General features: G+C 55.3%; 1 protein-coding gene and 1 long non-coding RNA gene across 2 annotated transcripts; both read right to left on the bottom strand.

Moving 5' to 3' along the window:
• Positions 1-69: 69 nt before the first annotated feature.
• SBK3 (SH3 domain binding kinase family member 3) lies at positions 70-7,411 on the bottom strand. The gene is made up of 4 exons (XM_061389248.1): positions 6,922-7,411; positions 6,295-6,445; positions 5,621-5,823; positions 70-2,638 (listed from the first exon to the last, which is right to left on the bottom strand). The coding sequence occupies exons 1-4, from the start codon at positions 6,964-6,966 to the stop codon at positions 1,934-1,936; spliced, it is 1,104 nt and encodes a 367-aa protein (XP_061245232.1). The 5' UTR covers positions 6,967-7,411; the 3' UTR covers positions 70-1,933.
• Positions 7,412-12,053: 4,642 nt separating this feature from the next.
• Positions 12,054-13,704, bottom strand: LOC133231062 (uncharacterized). Its single transcript, XR_009731021.1, has 2 exons — positions 13,615-13,704; positions 12,054-12,201 (listed from the first exon to the last, which is right to left on the bottom strand). It is a non-coding gene; the product is annotated as an uncharacterized LOC133231062 (long non-coding RNA).
• Positions 13,705-18,299: the final 4,595 nt, after the last annotated feature.

The following is an 18,299-nucleotide window of genomic DNA, read 5'->3' as shown; positions in this document are numbered from 1 at the left end:
CCAGGTTTAGAGCGAGATGACCGATGCCAACTCACTTGCTTCTTTTTAAGTAAGCTTTTGATTTCAGAATCATTTTTATTGTTTTTAAGTCTTTATTGAATTTGTCACCATGGTGCTTCTGTTTTACGTGTTGGTTTTTTGGCCCTGAGGCGTGTATAATCTTAGCTTCCCAACCAGGGATTGAACTTGCACCTCCTGCGCTGGGAGGCAGACCTCTGAACCTCCAGGGAAGTCCCATATCCCAGAATCATTTCTGGATGCACAGGACAGCTGCTTTGAGCTCCCACGTCCCCTCCCCCAGCTCCCCGCCAGGTGAGTCCTCACCAACCACAGGTCCATTTGTCCAAAGGAAGATAGGAACTGTCAGTCAAATGGCAGACTTGTCTCAGGTCCACAGCAGCCCTTATCTGTCACAGGGTTCAGTCCCAGACAGCCCTTGTATGTGGAAGCCTGCGGGTCAGGCTTCCAGCAGCCGTGACTGTGCTGGGTGCAAGGGATGCTGCCTTGGGTCCATGCAGCCCCTGCCCTGCGGGTCTGTGTGCTGGGCTGCAGGGGGCGCATGGGGTCTGGCAGAGGTCCCTGCAGACCAGTTGTGGCCCTTGGTGTGGACCGGACCGCATGCTCTCGGGGAGCTGACCCAGGAGACTCTCTGGATAGGAGGAGAGCCCGAAAGGATGCACAGGTGAGAAGGACCAGGTGCATCCGGACGGCCTGAGAGGGGAGATGTGAAGTGGGGGGCACAGGTCACTGTGATACAGGCTCCAAACGAGCGGGAGCAGCCCCCAGGGGGCTCTGCTTCCTGGAGGCCTGGAGTTGGAAAGGAGGCATTCTCGGAGGAGAATGCTGGGCGTGCAAACGTCTGTAGGCAGGAGAAAGAGTGTGTATGTGTGTGTGCATGTGTGTGCATTATGTGCTCACGTGCCCACATGTGTGCAGGTATTTGTGGGTGCATGCACACGTGTGCACGTGTGTGCATTTGTGCATCTGTGGACATGTGTGCATGTGTGCCTGTGTGTGCATGTGTGTCGATTTAGGTCCAGAAAGGGTGAGTGACTCCTATAATGTCACCCAGGGCCCAGGAAAGTGGACGAGATGGCAGGTGAGGGTTCCACGGTATTGAATCTGGAAAGCCGTGGTCAGCGGGCGTCCACTAAGATCTTAGAGGAGAGGAGTGACTGCTCAGAGGTCCACAGACACGGAACACATCCCCACGGGGCAGAAACGCATATGCGGGAGACATGGCACTTCCTTTCAGGAAGACAGAACAGAAGGGTGAGGGAGGGTCCTTGAGGAGGGGAGGGGCTGGGGGCCTGCACCCCCGGGTCTGAGGAGGAGAGGCTGGGGGCCTGGACTTCCGGGTCTGAGGAGGAGAGGCTGGGGGCCTTGACCCCTGGGTCTGAGGAGGAGAGGCTGGGGGCCTGGACCCCTGGGTCTGAGGAGGAGAGGCTGGGGGCCTGGACCCCTGGGTCTGAGGGGGCAGGGGCTGGGGGCTTGGACCCCCGGGTCTGAGAGGGGAGGGGCGGGTCTGAGGCGGGAGGCGTGGGGCCTAGACCCCTGGGGCTGAGGGGGGAGGCGGGGCTGGGGGCCTGGACCCCCGGACCTGAGGGGGGAGGCGGGGCTGGGGGCCTGGACCCCCGGGCCTGAGGAGGTAGGAGGGGCCGGGGGCCTGGATCCCGGCTCTGAGGGGGGAGGGGTGGGGCCTGGACCCCCGGGTCTGAGGGAGGAGGGGCCGGGGGCTCCAGACCCCCGGGTCGTCAGCTGGGAGGGGAGTCGTGCGTCTGAGCTCAGCCTTCGGTTGTGAAAGGCGCAGGGCGCTCTCCGTTCTCCCAGGGCGCAGCGGTCTCTCCGCGCAGGTGGCCGTGGTGGCTGGGGACAGGGCCTCTGGGGGCGGGGCCTCTGGCCCGGGCTCCAGCCACCTGTCCCGGTCACCTGGTCAGGGCTCTCCCGCATCTGTGCCTGTCCTCCCCCCGCTGTCACCGTCCTCCTCCTCTGACCACTCTTCTAGGCTTGCTCCGCCCTCCTCCTCCTCCTCCTCCTCCTCCTCCTCCTCCTCCCCGCCCTCGCTGGACATGCTCCCCAAGCCCCCAGCTCTCTCTTTGTTCCCCTTTAACCCCCAGTCATCTCCCAGGAAGTCCAGGACGACCAGCGGGGGGCTCCTGGTCTCAGGATCCAGATCCAGGAGCCCCTGGAACAGGGCCAGAGCCGGGGGCGCAAACTGGTCCCAGGGGGGTGGCGGCCGGGGCGGCTGGGGCCTGGCGGTCATCCACCCCGCAAAGACCTCGAACTCGGGGTCAGGGGCCAGCGCCACGTCCCAGGGGAAGCAGGCGGTGGCCGCGCAGAAGAGAAGCACACCGAGCCCCCAGGAGTCCAGGGCGGGCCGCAGGGGCAGGGTGTCGGGGGGCAGCAGGACGCAGAGCTCGGGGGGTGCGGAGGGCAGGGGCCCTGGGGGCGCCGGGGTGGGGCTGCCCTCGGGCCGGGTCAGACCCAGGTCCCCCAGGGCCACGCGACTGCACACAGGGTCGAAGACCAGCACATTGTCGGGCTTCACGTCTGCGTGCACCAACCCCCGGCCATGGAGGAAGTCCAGGGCTCCTGCGAGCTGGGCCACCACACGCTTCAGCAGCAACTCTGGGAGGCCCTGGGGTCAAAGGCAGAGGGCAAAGGTCACCCTCCGTTCCTCCTCTTTGCTGCTTCCTGGGGTTCAGGAATCTGAATGCCAGGACCACTGGCTACCAGGAGTGTCTCTGACACATCTCCCAACACCTTCTCCCCCTCATCCTCAACCACCAGCTCTCCCTGTAGACCTGCCCTCAAATGTTTTCCTCACCAGGACCCCGCATCTCACCAGAAGCTCTGTAACTTCCATCGAACTTTGTCCTGACACTAACAACCACTCCTTACATTTCTTATCTTCTCTCCACAGACCACAAAGATCTCCAATGAAACCCTAAATCTCACACTTAACTAATGAACTTAACTAATCTTAGTCCTGTACTAATTGAGGTCCCATCTCCAACTCAGACCTAGTTCGAAAGTCCCAGCATTTACTTTATTAATTGATTGATAGATCTGTCCATCCAGCTAGCCAGGCAGTGAGACAGCAACCCATCCATCCTAACCCCAACCTGTCATCTATCCAACAGTCTACACAACAGGGTTCCAGTCAGTATCCATTCCACCAGCTAGTCAGCTGTTCAATAATTTGTCCAGTTATTTAGTATCTGATATCCATCCATATATTCCTCCATCCTTCAATCCATCCATCCATCGACCCACTCATCCACCCATCTATTCATCCATCTTTCCTTTCTTTCATCCATCCATCCACTCATTTGTCAATCCACCCTGCAACCCACCCATCCATCCATCTATCCACCACCCAACCAACTATCCACCCATCCACCCACCCACTCATCTATCCATCCATCCATCATCCATCCACTCACCTATCCACCCACCCATCCACTCATCCACCCATCCATCCATCTATCCATCCATCCACTCATCCATCCACTCATCCACCCATCCTTCCATCTAGCCACTCATCCATCCATCCACTCATCCACCTATCCATCCATCTATCCATCCACCCACCCATCCATCCACCCACCCATCCACCCATCTACCCACCCACCCATCCACCCATCCACTCATCCACCCATCCATCCATCCACCCATCCACCTATCCATCCATCCACCCATCCATCCATCCACTCATCCACCTATCCATCCATCCATCCATCCATCCATCCACCCACCCACCAACCCATCCATCCACCCATCCACCCACCCATCCACCCACCCATCCACCCATCCACTCATCCACCCATCCATTCATCCATTCATCCACCTATCCATCCATCCACCCATCCTTCCATCCATCTACCCATCCATCCACCCACCCACCCATCCACCCATCCACTCATCCACCCATCCATCCATCCACTCATCCACCTATCCATCCATCCATCCATCCACCCACCCATCTATCCATCCATCCATTCATCCATCCAGTCATCCACCCATCTATCCATCTAGCCATCCATCCATCCATCCACTCATCCACCCATCCATCCATCTAGCCACCCACGCACCCATCCATCCATCCATCTAGCCACCCACCCACCCATCCACTCATCCACCCATCCATTCATCTAGCCATCCATCCATCCATCCACTCATCCACCCATCCATCCACCTAACCACCCACCCACCCATCCACTCATCCACCCAACCATCCATCTAGCCACCCATCCATCCATCCACTCATCCACCCATCCATCTAGCCACTCATCCATCCATCCACTCATCCACCCATCCATCCATCCACTCATCCACCCATCCATCCATCATCCATCCACCCATCCATCCATCTAGCCACCCATCCATCCATCATCCATCCACCCATCCATCCATCTAGCCACCCATCCACCCATCCACCCATCCATCCACCCATCCATCCATCCACTCATCCACCTACCCATCCATCCACCCACCCATCCATCCACTCATCCACCCATCCATTCATCCATCCACCCATCCACTCATCTATCCACCCATCCACCCACCTATCCATCCATCCACCCATCCACCCATCCAACCAGCCATCTACCCATCCACCCATCCACCCACCCATCTACCCATCCACCCACCCAGCCACCCAGCCATCTGTCCCTCCAGCCTTTCTTCCATCATCCCACTATTTCCCTCCTTATCTCCCTTGCTTCCTTTTTTCCTCCTCTTTATCCCCAAACTTATCTGAAATCCAAAGTTTATTCCTAAAGATGAAAGTGAAAGTCAGTTAGTCACATCCTACTCTTTGTGATCCCATGGAATGTAGCCCACCAGTCTCCTCTGTCCATGAGATTCTCCAGGTTAACAATACTGGAGTGGGTTGCCATTCCCTTCTCCAGGGGATCTTCCTGACCCAGGGATCGAACCCAGGTCTCCTGCATTGCAGGCAGATGTTTACTCTCTGAGCCACCGGGGAAGCTATCCCTAAAGATGACCCCACCTTAACCTCACATTCAAGTACCCCTAGAAGGTCATGGATTCAGTCCAGACCTGGTCTTTCTAGAGAGAACTCCATTACAGTCCCTCTCCAACTCCCTGTATACACAGACACATCCTCAGCCATCTCTGCAGCTGCACACATGGTCTTCTCCACACTCACAGTTGGCCTGTCATCAACTCGAAGCTCAGCTCATCCAACTCCACCCTCACTCTTTCCCAGTCCCACTGCCATTAAAATCCCATCTCTCCCTCTGTGCCCACCCTCTCATCAGACCTGATCTGTCCTCTACCTCAATCCCAACCTGTCGTCCAGGCTAGCTTGTGTTCAGATGGTTGGATGGATTAGGGCTGGGGTTAGTCATGGAACTGCGCTGAGAAAGAGAAAGAAGGAGGTTGCCTGGAGGAGGGCATGGCCACTCACTTCTGTGTTCTTGCCTGGAAAACCCCGCAGGCAAGAACAAGGAGCCTGGCAGGCTACAGTCCACGGCTGCCTGAGCAACGCCCTTGGGGGCTTAGTGGGGAGCTCCCTCTGGGAGTCAGGGTGGGGGACAGGCCCAGGGGAGGGCCGACATCAGACCTGGACAAGCCCCCCGCCTGCCCGCCTCACCCGTTCCTGCAGCATCCCGCTGAGGTCCCCACAGGGTGCGTACTCCTGGGCGAAGGCGAAGTGTCGCGGGGTCTCCAGCGGTCCCGCCAGCGTCTGGAGCAGGCCTGGATGTGACGACACACAGCGGCCCACACAGAACTCTCTCAGGAAGGTGGTTCTGAAGACTGAGGCCCGAGGGAGGAGCTTCAGAGCCACGGCCCGACCTGCCAGGGGGCGGGGGCAGAGGGCAAGTCAGGGTGCCCTGAGCATCCAACCTGGGGCGGGGCACGGTGCTTGACCTCTGCGTGCCTCTCCTGTCTCCATCTGTGGGGGGTTGGTTGGAGGCCCCCTTCCCTGGGGACTCTCTCTGCTCTGTCTCAGATTGCTGTGTGACCCTGCACCACTGCCTGACCCTCTCTGGACCTCCGTTTCCTCTCGCGTGAACTGAAGGACGTGGCAACTGGACTAGCAATCCTAGTCGTGATCCTGCCTCACTGTGTAACCTCAGGCAAGCCTCTCCCACTCTCTGGGCGAGAGCTCTGGTTCCTTGGGCGATCACAGAGCTCTTGACGTTCTGAGGGCCCCATCGGGAGGAGTCCTGGTCAGCTCCCCGAAGGGATGCTCCCTGTCACGGTGGGCATGAGTTCCCTAAGAGGGGGCCATCCTGGGGTCTGCCCTTCGGTGGCCACACTCACCCCCTTGGCGAGGCCGGGCAAGCAGCACGTGGCCGTAGGAGCCGGAGCCGAGCCTCCGGATGAGGCGGTAGTGGGCTCGCAGACTCCGCACGGGGGTCACCCTGGAGGCTGTCAGGTCCACGAGCCTCTGCAGGGCCGTGGCTGTGTCCTCCTGCAGGAGAGGGACGGGACGGGGGGTGGGGGGTCAGTCAGGGCATCGGGCCGAGCCGGGGGGCCCGGGGGCCCAGGGTCACTGTCCCCAGCGAGGAGGGTGAGTCACAGTGACTCACCCCGCCTCAGGCCACCTGTTTTCGGGCCTTGGCTGGGTCACGGGTGATTGTCTCAGTGGCCCTGCCCACGGTCATCTGGGGCTCCCCCCAGAAGCCCCCAGCCCCACTTGGGGCCGCCTCCTCCCCAGCCCGTGCCCCCTGCCCCGCCCGCCTCTCTCTCCATCCTCCTCTCTTCCTGTGTCCTGCCCCTCTATCTGGGGACGTGTCTCCCGGGGCCCCAGTCTTGCTACGTCTCCTCGGGTTCCCTGGGTCTTGGATGTCTCTGTCTCCCTGCTCTCCTGTTGTCTCTGTGTGTCTCTCCATGTCTGCCCCTCAGCCCGGCCCATTCCTCCTCTCTCCGTTATCTCCTGCCTCTCACCTCCGGGTCCCCATCTTCCTGCTTCTTGGGGTCCCTGAGCTCCATCTCAGGGTCAGGCCAGCACGCCTGGTCTCGGCTCCCCGAAAAGCCACCCGCCCACCAAGCCCCGCTGCAGCCCTGAGCGGAGCCACGGCTGGGGGGTTGGTCTGCGAGGCCCACTTCCGTGTCCCCACTGCGTCTGGGCTGGCAGCCTGCCCTGCGCAGCCGCCCCCTCTCCTTGCACCTCCCTGGCTCGGTCCAGCCCGAGTCTGAGCGCCCGAGGTCTTGGGGTCTCCCTGCCCGTCTGTTGGTCCCTAGCCCCCCACTCTTGTCCCCAGGCTCTCCCCACTGTGGCTGCCTGTCCGTCCGTCTTGGGAGGCCCCGTCTGTCCCCTGCCCTGGGCGCCCTCCCGTCTGTCTCCCTGCCGTCTTTGTCTCTGCCTTTGTCCCTCCCTTTTTCCGGCCGGGACAGCTCAGAGACATCCCGTCCCCCCACACCTCCCCGCCCGCGGCCCCCCTTCCTCCCCCGTCCAAACTTAGACCAGCCTGGACTCTGGGCTCTGCTCCCAGGACAGAGGGGACAAAACATAGCCTGAACCCCAAGGGCTGGGCCGGAGGGCAGCAGGCAAAGGGGAGACGGGTGCTTTGTGCCCTTTACCTGGGACACGGGCCCTGGGCCATGTGCATCTAGCCTCCCGCGTGGCCTCCAGAGGCCGGGAGCCCACTCCCAGAGCCCCTTCATGGAAGAGCCCCCATGGTCGCCCTCAGCCCTGGACTTAGGCCCCCGGCCCCTCCTTGCTCAGGCCCAGGAGCTCTCAGCCCCTGATGGAGCCCCTGGTGGGGGGCAGGCTTCCCTCCTGGACACAGCAAGGCTCTGCGCCCAGCTCCCGGCTTGGGCCTTTACACTGGGTCCTCCTCGGCACCCCCAGAATGGCGGGGACTTAGCCCCAGTTTCCAGAGTGGGAAACTGAGGTTCTGAGCTGCGAGCAGGTCAGAGGGGAGGAGGTATGGGCTGGCTGGGCCAGGCCTGTGTGACTCAGCCTGGTTGCTTTCCACTCCTACTACAACCTGCTATTAATAAAAGACGCGGCTTTTGGAAGGGTCCCCGGAAGCCAGCTCGCGTGTCCACTCTGGGAGCCTGCGCAGGGCTCAGGGTTAGGGGAGCTGGCGGCAGACGGAGCCGCCTTTGGTCTTTGACTTTCCGGGGTTTGTGGAAAGTTGTGAGCATAGATCAGAGTAAGGAAAGGCCGCACCCGGCGGTCCACTGACCAGATTTCATGCATGTTCCCTTTTTTTTTGGCCCTACTGGCTCTCTCTCTTTTCTGTTGGGGCAATGGTGTGTTTGAAAGTAAATTGCAGCCCACGGAAATCTTCTAGGGCAAAATAAGGCACCGTCTGGTGTTTGATTTCAAATACTCCTGTGTTGGAAAATCAGGACTCCAGTGAGGGCTGGGATCGGGACACAGCTGCCCATGTGTTGCTGAGAACAAGAATGTGCCTTTACTCTTTAGTTTTGGTTCTGCTGGAAATTTTCCCTCATAAAAAGCTAAAAGCGATTCAGTAGGCTTCAGACATCACAAACTGTGCCTCAGGTTTCCGTCTCCCATCAAAGAAAGGAAAATTTCCAGCTCAATGGCAAAACTTTTTTCAATCACAAACGGTAATTCTTTACAATGAACTGACACCCAGTCTGCCTTCCGCGGCCCCCAGTTTCCCCAAACACGCCTCCTGTGGCTGCTTTATGGGGTCGGTAGTCAGTGTGGACACAGCCTTGGGGAAACTGCAACACTCTGCCTTTCCTAGTATTTCGGTTTCCCTCAGAGCATCACTGACTCAACGGACATGAGTTTGGGCAAACTCTGGGAGACAGTGACTCACAGGGAAGCCTGGTGTGCTACAGTCCAGGGGGCCGCAAAGAGTCGGACACGACTGAGCCACTGAACAACAGCAACACAGCGTATTACTGATTCAAAAACTAAAATTAAATAATGCATTGGAGACTTTTCATTCAGTGCTGATCTGGTGTCAGGCCCTCCCTGGCTCTTTTTTTGCTTTCTGTTCAAGACTTACGGAAGTCCTCCTTACAAGTCTTTGCTGAATAAAATGATGGCTTCCAATTTACAGATGGGGAAACTGAGGCAGGGGCCAGCAGGTGGCGACAGGCAGCGCTAGGGTCCCCGAGTTTCTGGAGACTCCAGGCTATCTTCTGCCCCACCCCCCAACCATGCAGGCTGGAGCTGAGCCCCTGCCCTGGGGGCCTGGGGCGGCTGTGAGTGTGTGGGGAGGGCTGTGGGAGAGCGGGTGCCTGCAGGCCAGCTGCTGGGCGGGAGCTGAGAGATCAAGCTGCAGAGCTGGCCACCTGGGCCCTTGGGGTGAGGGTCAGAGGGGCCGCTGCAGGCCTCCGCCCTCCCCAGTACCTGCCCCCCCTCCACCAGAGGCTCACCGATGATCCGCAGAGCTTTGCACCTCCCCATTTAGTAACACTGTCCCATGGGGTCACCCGGAGTGACCTGGAGAGGCAGGTGTGCCGGGGGAGGGGGTGCTCCGGCCCTGGCCCCTGGGTGCACACACCCCTGGGTAAAGCTGGGCTCTGGGCCTCCCCTCCCCTTCCCGTGGCCTCTGCTCTCCAGCCCAGGCGCTCTGCTGGTGACCTCCTCCTGCCTCTGACCCCCGGCCAAGTGTCCAGCTGCCTCCCTGCCTCCGTTTCCTCCTTAAGAAACGGGAGCGATTGCTGGTCCTACTCAGAGTGTACTGTTAAAGAAACATCTAACATTTGTAGCATACATTTATGGTGTATGTTGATTGTATCTAACACAATAATAAATGCAATATACGTGATCTGATATTATATACACCATGTCTGGAGAAGGGAACGGCAACCCACCCCAGTATTCTTGCCTGGAGAGTCCCTGTGGACAGAGGAGCCTGGTGCGCTACAGTCTGGGGTCACAGACAGTCAGACACGACTGAGCAACTTAACACACACATGCAGTGTGTACTATCATATACATTATATCCAGCATTTATTTATATGTTATTTATATACTTGATATCTTTTTCCAAATAAAGATTACATAAAAACTCCAGTATTCTTGCCTGGAGAATTCCACGGACAGAGGAGCCTGGCGGGCTACAGTCCATGGGGTTGCAAAGAGTCGGACACAACTGAAGCCACTTAACATAGCAAAGACATAAATAATTAACTTACACTTCAAAATAAAAAAGAAAGAAAGGAAAAGGGAATTCCTTGGCAGTCCCGTGGTGGTTAGGACTCTGCGCTTTCACCACCAAGGGTCCAGGTTCGATCCCTGGTTGGGGAACTAAGATCCCACAAGCCACAAACAAAAAAAAATTGTACCTCAAAGGTTGAGCAGTTGATAGCTTACCTGCCCACCCCCCAACCCTGCAACTCCCCACCATCCTTGGGCCAAAAGAAAAAAAAAAAGAGATAAAAAGAAAGAAAAGCCCTACCATTAAATCAGTGTGTTTCATCTGTAAAGAGTAAGATTTTAATTGGGAAACCTTAACTGTTGGCGGTTATCATGGTGCATCATGAGGATTGGGCTCCCCGCCTGCCCTCCTGTGTTCATGGCACTCACGTCTGTCTCAGTCACACCCACGGGGTGGGTGGCTTTATTTCTACATACACTGGATTTTTGTTGTTGTTGTTGTTCAGTCACTTAGTCACGCCTGACTCTTTGTGACTCCGTGGACTGCAGCACGCTTCCCTGTCCTTCACCATCTCCTGGAGCTTGCTCAAACTCATGTCCATCGAGTCGGTGATGCCATCCAACCATCTCATCCTCTGTCGGCCCCTTCTCCTCCCACCTTCAATCTTTCCCAGCATCGGGGTCTTTTCCAATAAGTTGGCTCTTCACATCAGGTGACCAAAATACTGGAGCTTCAGTTTCAGCACATACACTGAATAAACACTGTTAAATAAAATAATGGACGAAGACACTAGACGTAGGACCTGCTGCTACTGCTGCTGCTGCTAAGTCACTTCAGTCATGTCCGACTCTGTGCGACCCCATAGACGGCAGCCCACCAGGCCCCCCTGTCCCTGGGATTCTCCAGGCAAGAACACTGGAGTGGGTTGCCATTTCCTTCTCCAATGCATGAAAGTGGAAAGTGAAAGTGAAGTCGCTCAGTCGTGTCCGACTCCTAGCAACCCCATGGACTGCAGCCTACCAGGCTCCTCCATCCATGGGATTTTCCAGGCAAGAGTACTGGAGTGGGGTGCCATTGCCTTCTCTGAGACGTAGGACCTAGAATAGAGCAATTGCTTATCCATATGATTTCCGGCAAACAGACACACTGATGACAGTTACAACAGGCCAGATACGGTTCTGGGGGCTTTATCCCCCATCCGGGAGTTTCACAGAACCCTCACCATCGACCTGTGATCCTAGTTCTAGTATTTTTCAAAGCCACACATGCCCCCTCACTGTCTGTCTGACCAGGTCATGTAGCAGCACAAAACTTTGCTGTGGTTCCTTGTGCAAAAGAATGTCTCAGGCACACACGCCCAAAATATCCCGAATAAGCATAACTAGTGCCTCCCTGCCCACAAGCGTGCAGCTGAAGAAATACAACTTTTCAAACATAATTGGAATCCTCTGTGTACTTACCTTTCTCCAAATCCTCCCCTTCCGTCCCAGAAGTAACCACCGTCCCTCAGGAGACGTTTGTTATTCTTCATGTTAAAAAAGAAGATACTTTTGCTACATATGTATGAATCCCTGACTGCCCTAGAGGATTGCCTTGCATGTTTTTTAATGTTGTATAAATAGTATCAGGTCCCTGACCTTTGGTAGGCTGCTTTTGTCCTCACCCGCTCAACCCTGTTTCTGCGTTTCTTCCGTGTTGTTAGAGGGACCTCAGGTTCCTTTCTTTGCAAAGGTGTTGAAGAGTCTAGTGCGTGGACATGCTGTGCTTTACAGATGCATTCTTCTGAGCACAGACATTTTCTTTTTCTCTCCTATGGTGCTCTTACAGGCAGGGGTGCAAAGGACATTCTTATATGGGTTGTCTGGTGTGAAGTAGTACACTTCATGGTGCACTGGCCTCAAAGTGGAATTTCTGGGTGGAAAGAAGAACGCGCAGCTAAATTCTTAGGTATTTCCACACAGCTCTCTCCAAGATGGCCGTATCTGATGTTGCTTTTCCAATTTTTATTTTTGAGTTCACGGGGCCCTTGGAGAGTCTGAAGAAAGCTGCAGGGACTTGCACTGATACACCAGCCACCAGCCGTGTGGAGCTCTTGGGCACTTGAAACGTGGCCAGGCCAAATTGAGATGCGCTGTGAATACAAAACAGACCCCGGCTTTCAAAGACTTAGCACGAAAAAGAGCATGTAAGCTATCTGTGGGTGACATTTCTATTAATTACATGATGACATGATAATGGTTTGGATATACAGTCGAGCTCATCGTTGGGCGGATTCCTGTATCTGCCAGTTCGCCTATCCACTGAGATGCCGCTGTGGCCCCCGGCGCATGCGCAGAGCGGCCAACACCTCTCCTCTCTGACACGTGTTCCCAGCTGAGGGGGAACAAGCTTGCATCGCAGTAAAGGACCATCTTTTTTTTCTTTTTTCGCAGTATTGGGTTTTTTGTTGGTGATTTTACTGCTTCAAACACCCGCTACTCAGGCCCAAACATAAAGCCCAATGCTGTCTCAAAAGCCTAAGAGAGCTGGGACATGCCTTATGGAGGAAACGATAGATAAGCTTCCTCTGGGCGTGAGTGAGAGCACTGTTGGCTCTGAGTTCAATGTCAGTGAGTCAACAGTGTGCATTAGACAAGGTGCCTTTAAGTGGAAACACACATAAAACAAGATTATGTATAACTCAATTAATAGCAACAACAGAGCGTGATCAAAGTCTATCAGGAGCCTAACCCTGTATTTCCCCTCCCACCCTGCACTAGTTCAGGATCAGTTATCCAGGGTTCACTATGCCGCTATAGGGGGCTTCCCTGGTGACCCAGTGGTAAAGAATCTGCCTGCAATGCCAGAGAACTGGGTTCGATCCTTGTGTGGGGAAGATCCCCCCAGGGGAAGGGAATGGAAACCCACTCCAGAATTCTTGCCTGGGGAAATCCCCATGGACAGAGGAGCCTGGGCGGAGCTACAGTCCATGGGGTCGCAAAGAATCAGACACGACCTGGGCGACTAACACTTTCATTTCTTCATGCCGGGCTATAAAGCATCACTACCGTGAGTAAGGAGAAAAAATACACCGTATGGGGTGAACGAAACCATTTCACAATTACGTTCCGCTTGTCTCTTTTGCGTCTGTAAAAATGGAAGCACATGGCTGGCAGACGAAAGCGGTTCTGCAGACCCTCCCAGATCTCTCTAGAAGTCTAGAGGCGGTGGGCTCAGAATCGTGGCAGTCTCCACGCGAACTGGGCTGAAGGCCAAGGTCGTGGCCGCTTCGTCTCCCATGTGGGCCACCCTGCTGCTTCCACCTCCTGCAGGCCTCCAGTCTCCCCCCGCCCCTTGTCACCCCCAAAGCCATCCTCCTAACGCTCAGAGATAACCTTTGTCCCTCAGCCTCTCAGGACGACCCGCTGGCTCCTTGTTGCCCTCGGGGAAAGAGACCACGGTCCCCAGGCTGGCCTCAGAGCCCTCTCGGGGCTGGCACTGGCCCCGTCTTATCTGCCGCCCCACCCAGCTTCACCCAACACCCCAGTCACGGGGAAGGACTCACAGTCCCCGGAGGCGCTCTGCATCTCGCTCCCTCTCCTCCGGAAACGTGTGCGGGGCGAGGCAGCCGCTGGATGGACCAGCAAAGGGCGTGTGTCACGGCTTCATAAATCCCGCATGCTTAGCGATAATTATAGCCAGTATTTACGGAGCTCTGTGTATTACCCCCCTGTGCTAATCCTCGCAGCCATGGGGAAGAGGTAGGTCCTATTATTAGCTCCGTTTTATAGTTGAGGAAAGGGAGACTCGCAGAGATTAAATCTCCTGCCCGGCGTCCCGCTGGGGGTCAGCTGCGAAGTCAGGACTCACTCAGGGACAGGTGGGCTCCGTGCCTCACCCCCGGGGCCTCTCTGCTGGGCCGCAGGCTGGGGACACGTGTGTGTCGAGGGTGCTGACTGCTCTGGTTTCCATTCAAAGGCAACACCCACATCCCCGGGGCCTAATGAGCCAAGAGGACCAGGTAGATTCCATCCCTGGCCCGAGGAGTCCGGAGGGTGCCCTGGACAAGGACACAGGCAAATGTGAAGCAGTGTATTTCCTGCTCTAACGGAGGTGACTCTAAAAGGTCCTGCTGGACAGTGGGTGAGGGAGAGACAGGGCTCTGAGACAGAGCAGTCGTGACTGGAACTCAAAAACAGATCGAGTGCGTGTGTGCTAAGTCACTTCACTCATGTCCACCTCTTTGCGATCCCATGGACTGTAGCCCGCCAGGCTCCTCTGTCCATGGAATTCTCTGGGCAAGAACACTGGAGTGTGTAGTCATGCCCTCCTCCAGGGGATCTTCCTGACCCAGGGATCAAAGCCACCCACATCTCTTGTGTCTCCTGCATTGGCAGGTGGTTGCTTTACCAAGTTACATTCAACTGCGGAGCACCTGCCTGCTGGATGTAGCCAGCAGGACTGCAGGTTTTGGGGACACATCAGAGCAGAGTGTGCAACCCCCACCATCAGAGGCAAATATCAGAGATGGAGAGGGGACGAAATGGTTGCCCAGGAGATGGGTCAATGAGGAGGATGCCTAAGGGCTATCGTGTTTCTTTTATTCTTTTTCTTTCTGTTTTATTTTTTAATTATTATTATTTTGTCTTCTTCTACAGTGTTTCTTTTTGGGGTGATGGAAGTGTTCTGAAATTGATTGTGGTGATGGTCACATAAGTCTGTGATGACACCAAATCCCCTGAGTTGTACACTTTAAATGGACGCATTGTAGGGTCTAGGAACTGTATCTCAATAAAGAGATAAAAACAATTCCTGTCCCAGTGAATCACGCATTCTAACCAGAAGCCCCAGTGACCTGAGGTATTGGACACCCATGTCATTTTAACACCCCCTGTCCTGTATGTAACAGAATGATGTTCAGTCATTATTGTGGAAGAACTATCAGCATCCTTCTTGGTTTGTGGGGTTCTTTTTAATTTCTTTTTTAAAGTAAACTTATTTTTAAGAGCAGTTTTGGGTTTAAAACAAAATTGAGTGGGAGACACAGAGATACACCCTCTCGTTGTGGGATCCCCTCTACCTTCAAAGGTAACAATGGAGAATCTCCTTGCTTTTGAACACCCCTCCTGTTTTGAGTCTCCTTTTCCAGAGGTTGCAATGGAGGTCGCCTGATGAGGCCAGGCCCACTGAAGAGACCTTCCTACTGGGAGGTCACCTGATGGACCAGGCCCATCAAAGAGCCAATTCCTATTGGGAGGTCACCTGCTGGGACCAGGCCAATGAAGGTACACTTCCTACTGGGAGGTCACCTGATAAGGCCAAATCCACCAAAGAGCCAATTCTTATCTGAGATTTGGAACCTTAATTCCAGCTTCAATGTCCCTTCACAGCAGCACCGACATCCACATCTGATTGAATAATTAGGAAGAGGTGTGTGGTCACCCAGGGACCAGGGATCTTGGGGGTCATCTAACAATTCTCCCTAGAGAACTGGGGTACAGGGTGGGCCTCCTGGGGGGGAGGGGGAGGAGTCATTCCAGGCCAAGAGGCTGGCCCGTCCCTGGCCACAAGGCCAGGCAGCATGGTCTGTGCTGGTAACCAGCGAGTTGTTGTGGAGATGAAACCAGAAAAGGCGTGTGAAGTGCCTGACGCCAGCAAACAGGCCAGATAACAAGTAGTAGCGTGCTGATTATCCCATTATTAGAAGTCTGGAGGCCGCTCAGCTCTCTCCCGGCCACCCCAGCCGGGTCACGTCCCTGGCTTCCCGCCAGGACCCACCAGTGCACCCTCCCTCCTGGAGGTGAAAGAGCTGCTTTGGGAGGAGGGTGGAGGAGGGCAGCGGGGGCTCGGGCGGCCGGGTGAGTGGCGGGGAGTATTTGCAGAGCGAGGGTCGGTGCCAGGCACAGGGCCGGGCGTGGCGAGATAAGAGGCCACAGGAGGCTGGGGACTTGGCCTTGGCAGCTGAATTCCAAACTGCCCTCCAGGGCTGCTGAGAGCAGAGGGCTGAAGCTGCCGTGGGGCTGGTGCCCGGGAGAGGCGGGTGAGCTCCGGGCAGGTGGCCGACCCTGTGGGCCTCAGAACCCCTCCCTGGCTCAGCTCCTCAGCCTGTCTGGGACAAATCCCCAATCATTGTTCACTTGCTCAGTCGAGTCCGATTCTTTGGGATCCCATGGACTGTAGTCTGCTAGGCTCCTCTGTCCATGGGGTTTTCCAGGCAAGAAAACTGGAGTGGGATGCCATGCCCTCCTCTTGGGGATCTTCCCGACCCAGGGATCAAATCTGGGTCTCCTGCATTGGCAGGCAGGTCCTTTATCACTGAGCCACTGAACCACCAGGGAAGCCCAAGTCTCCAGTTACCTCTCCTCAAAAGCCCTCCTTGATCAGCAGGCTGAAGTCTCGTCTCTCGTCACACGCTGGCCAGAAGCCCTTGCTTCCCGTTCAGCACTGGTTCTCTCTCTGGTTTTGATTTTTTTATTGAAGTGTACTTGATCTCCAGTGTTGTGTTAGTTTCAGATACACAGCAAACTGCTTCACAGTTACACAGTTACACACAAGGGTGTGCATGCTCAGTTGCATTCGACTCTTTGCAACCCCATGGGCTGTAGCCCACCAGGCTCCTCTGTCCATGGGATTCTCCAGGCAAGAATACTGGAGTGGGTTGCCAAGAATACTGGAGTGGGTTGCCATTCGCTTCTCCAGGGGATCTTTCCCAACCAGGCATCGAACCTGCGTTTCCTGAGCTGACAGGCAGATTCTTCACCACTGAGCCACTGGGGAAGCCCAGTTACACACACAAACACACACACACTCACTCTTTCAGATTCTTTTTCTGGGGAAGCCCCAGTTACATACACACACAGACACATACACACACATACAGTTTCAGACTCTTCCTGGGGAAGCCCCAGTTACACACACACAGAGACACACACGCTTGCACACACACATACTCTCAGATTCTTTTCCCTTATAGGTTACTACAAGACACCGAGTTCCCTGTGCTTCTTTCCCTTGACAACACATGGCAATCAAACACAGGTGAGTTTCTATGGGATTCATAAGGTGGCATTGGACTGTAATGTAGACTATTTATATGAGATAACGTGGTGTTTGTCGCTCAAAGTATAAAAGAAACAGCTGTGAATCCATTCGGGTTCAAATAAATGACTGAATACATAAATAAACAGAAGGGACAGAAGAATTCTCCCCCCAAACGTATCTGGATACAGTCCCCTCCAGAAGGTGGACCTTTCTCCCCCTCCCTTCCGCGAGGGGCGGGGAGCTGCGCTCAGCGGTCTGTTAACAAAGAGTAGCGGTTGGGGTGGGGGTCACTCCGCAGCATGCAAACCTCCAGGTGAGGGGAGCATACTCAGTGACGTCAGGGGGTACCTGCGTCCAGGAGCCACGGGGCGCGTGGGCGTGGCCTATCGTCCAGGAATCGCTCTGGACGGCCAGGGTCGTGCAAGACCCAGGCAGCCTCAGGAGTGAACACAGACCAGTGGAGGCTCAGGGGGCAGGACCGAAGGCCTCATGGTGTCCTGGGGGTGAGGCGGAGGGTGGGGGTCCTGGGACAGAAAGACAATAGGGAAAACAAGCGAAATCTGAGGAAGGGCTCGCATTTGGTTGATGGAAACCTGCTGATATTGGCGTCTTGGTTTTGGATGGTAAGGACATGATGATATTCGGGAAACCTGGGTCAGGGGTACCCAACCTCAGTACCATCATAGCAACTTCTCTGTACATTTAAAATGATTCCAAAAAAAAAAAAAAAAAGATTCCAGAAGGAAGAAGTTATTTAAGAAGAATCTGTGCTACTTAGGTGTTTCTGTAAGCTCTCAAGGTTTATTGGATGGTAACATAACCTGCTGGAGAAGGAAATGGCAACCCACTCCAGTGTTCTTGCCTGGAGAATCCCAGGAACAGAGGAGCCTGGTGGGCTGCCATCTATGGGGCCACACAGAGTGAGACACGACTGAAGCAACTTAGCAACAGCAGCAACATAACCTGCATGCTTTTCAATGAATTTAAATTTTATATAGGACAAGGAAGTTAGGTAAATATTTGATATGATGATACACATGCTGAAGTGTTTAGCAGTGATGTGGACTCATGTTTGCAGATTGCTTTGAAATGCATTTTTAAAGGATAGGTGGATGGAGACTGTCTGTATTTCTCCTCAAGTTTTCTGTGAACCTAAAATGGCTTTATGCCGGGGTCCAGCCCCGGTGGAGTCAGGGGTTTCGAAGGGGA

Source organism: Bos javanicus, chromosome 18 (genome assembly GCF_032452875.1).
Source record: "Bos javanicus breed banteng chromosome 18, ARS-OSU_banteng_1.0, whole genome shotgun sequence".
Classification (NCBI taxonomy): Eukaryota; Metazoa; Chordata; class Mammalia; order Artiodactyla; family Bovidae; genus Bos; species Bos javanicus.
This window is presented reverse-complemented; position numbering and strand designations above follow the sequence as displayed.

Coding starts and splice junctions, on each gene's coding strand:
- SBK3 (XM_061389248.1), bottom strand. CDS start 6,966: ATGGAGCTCAGGGACCCCAAGAAGCAGGAAGATGGGGACCCGGAG. Junction 5,824..6,294: donor TGCCCGGCCTCGCCAAGGGG/GTGAGTGTGGCC, acceptor GCCCCCTGGCAG/GTCGGGCCGTGGCTCTGAAG. Junction 2,639..5,620: donor GCGGGATGCTGCAGGAACGG/GTGAGGCGGGCA, acceptor CTTTGACCCCAG/GGCCTCCCAGAGTTGCTGCT.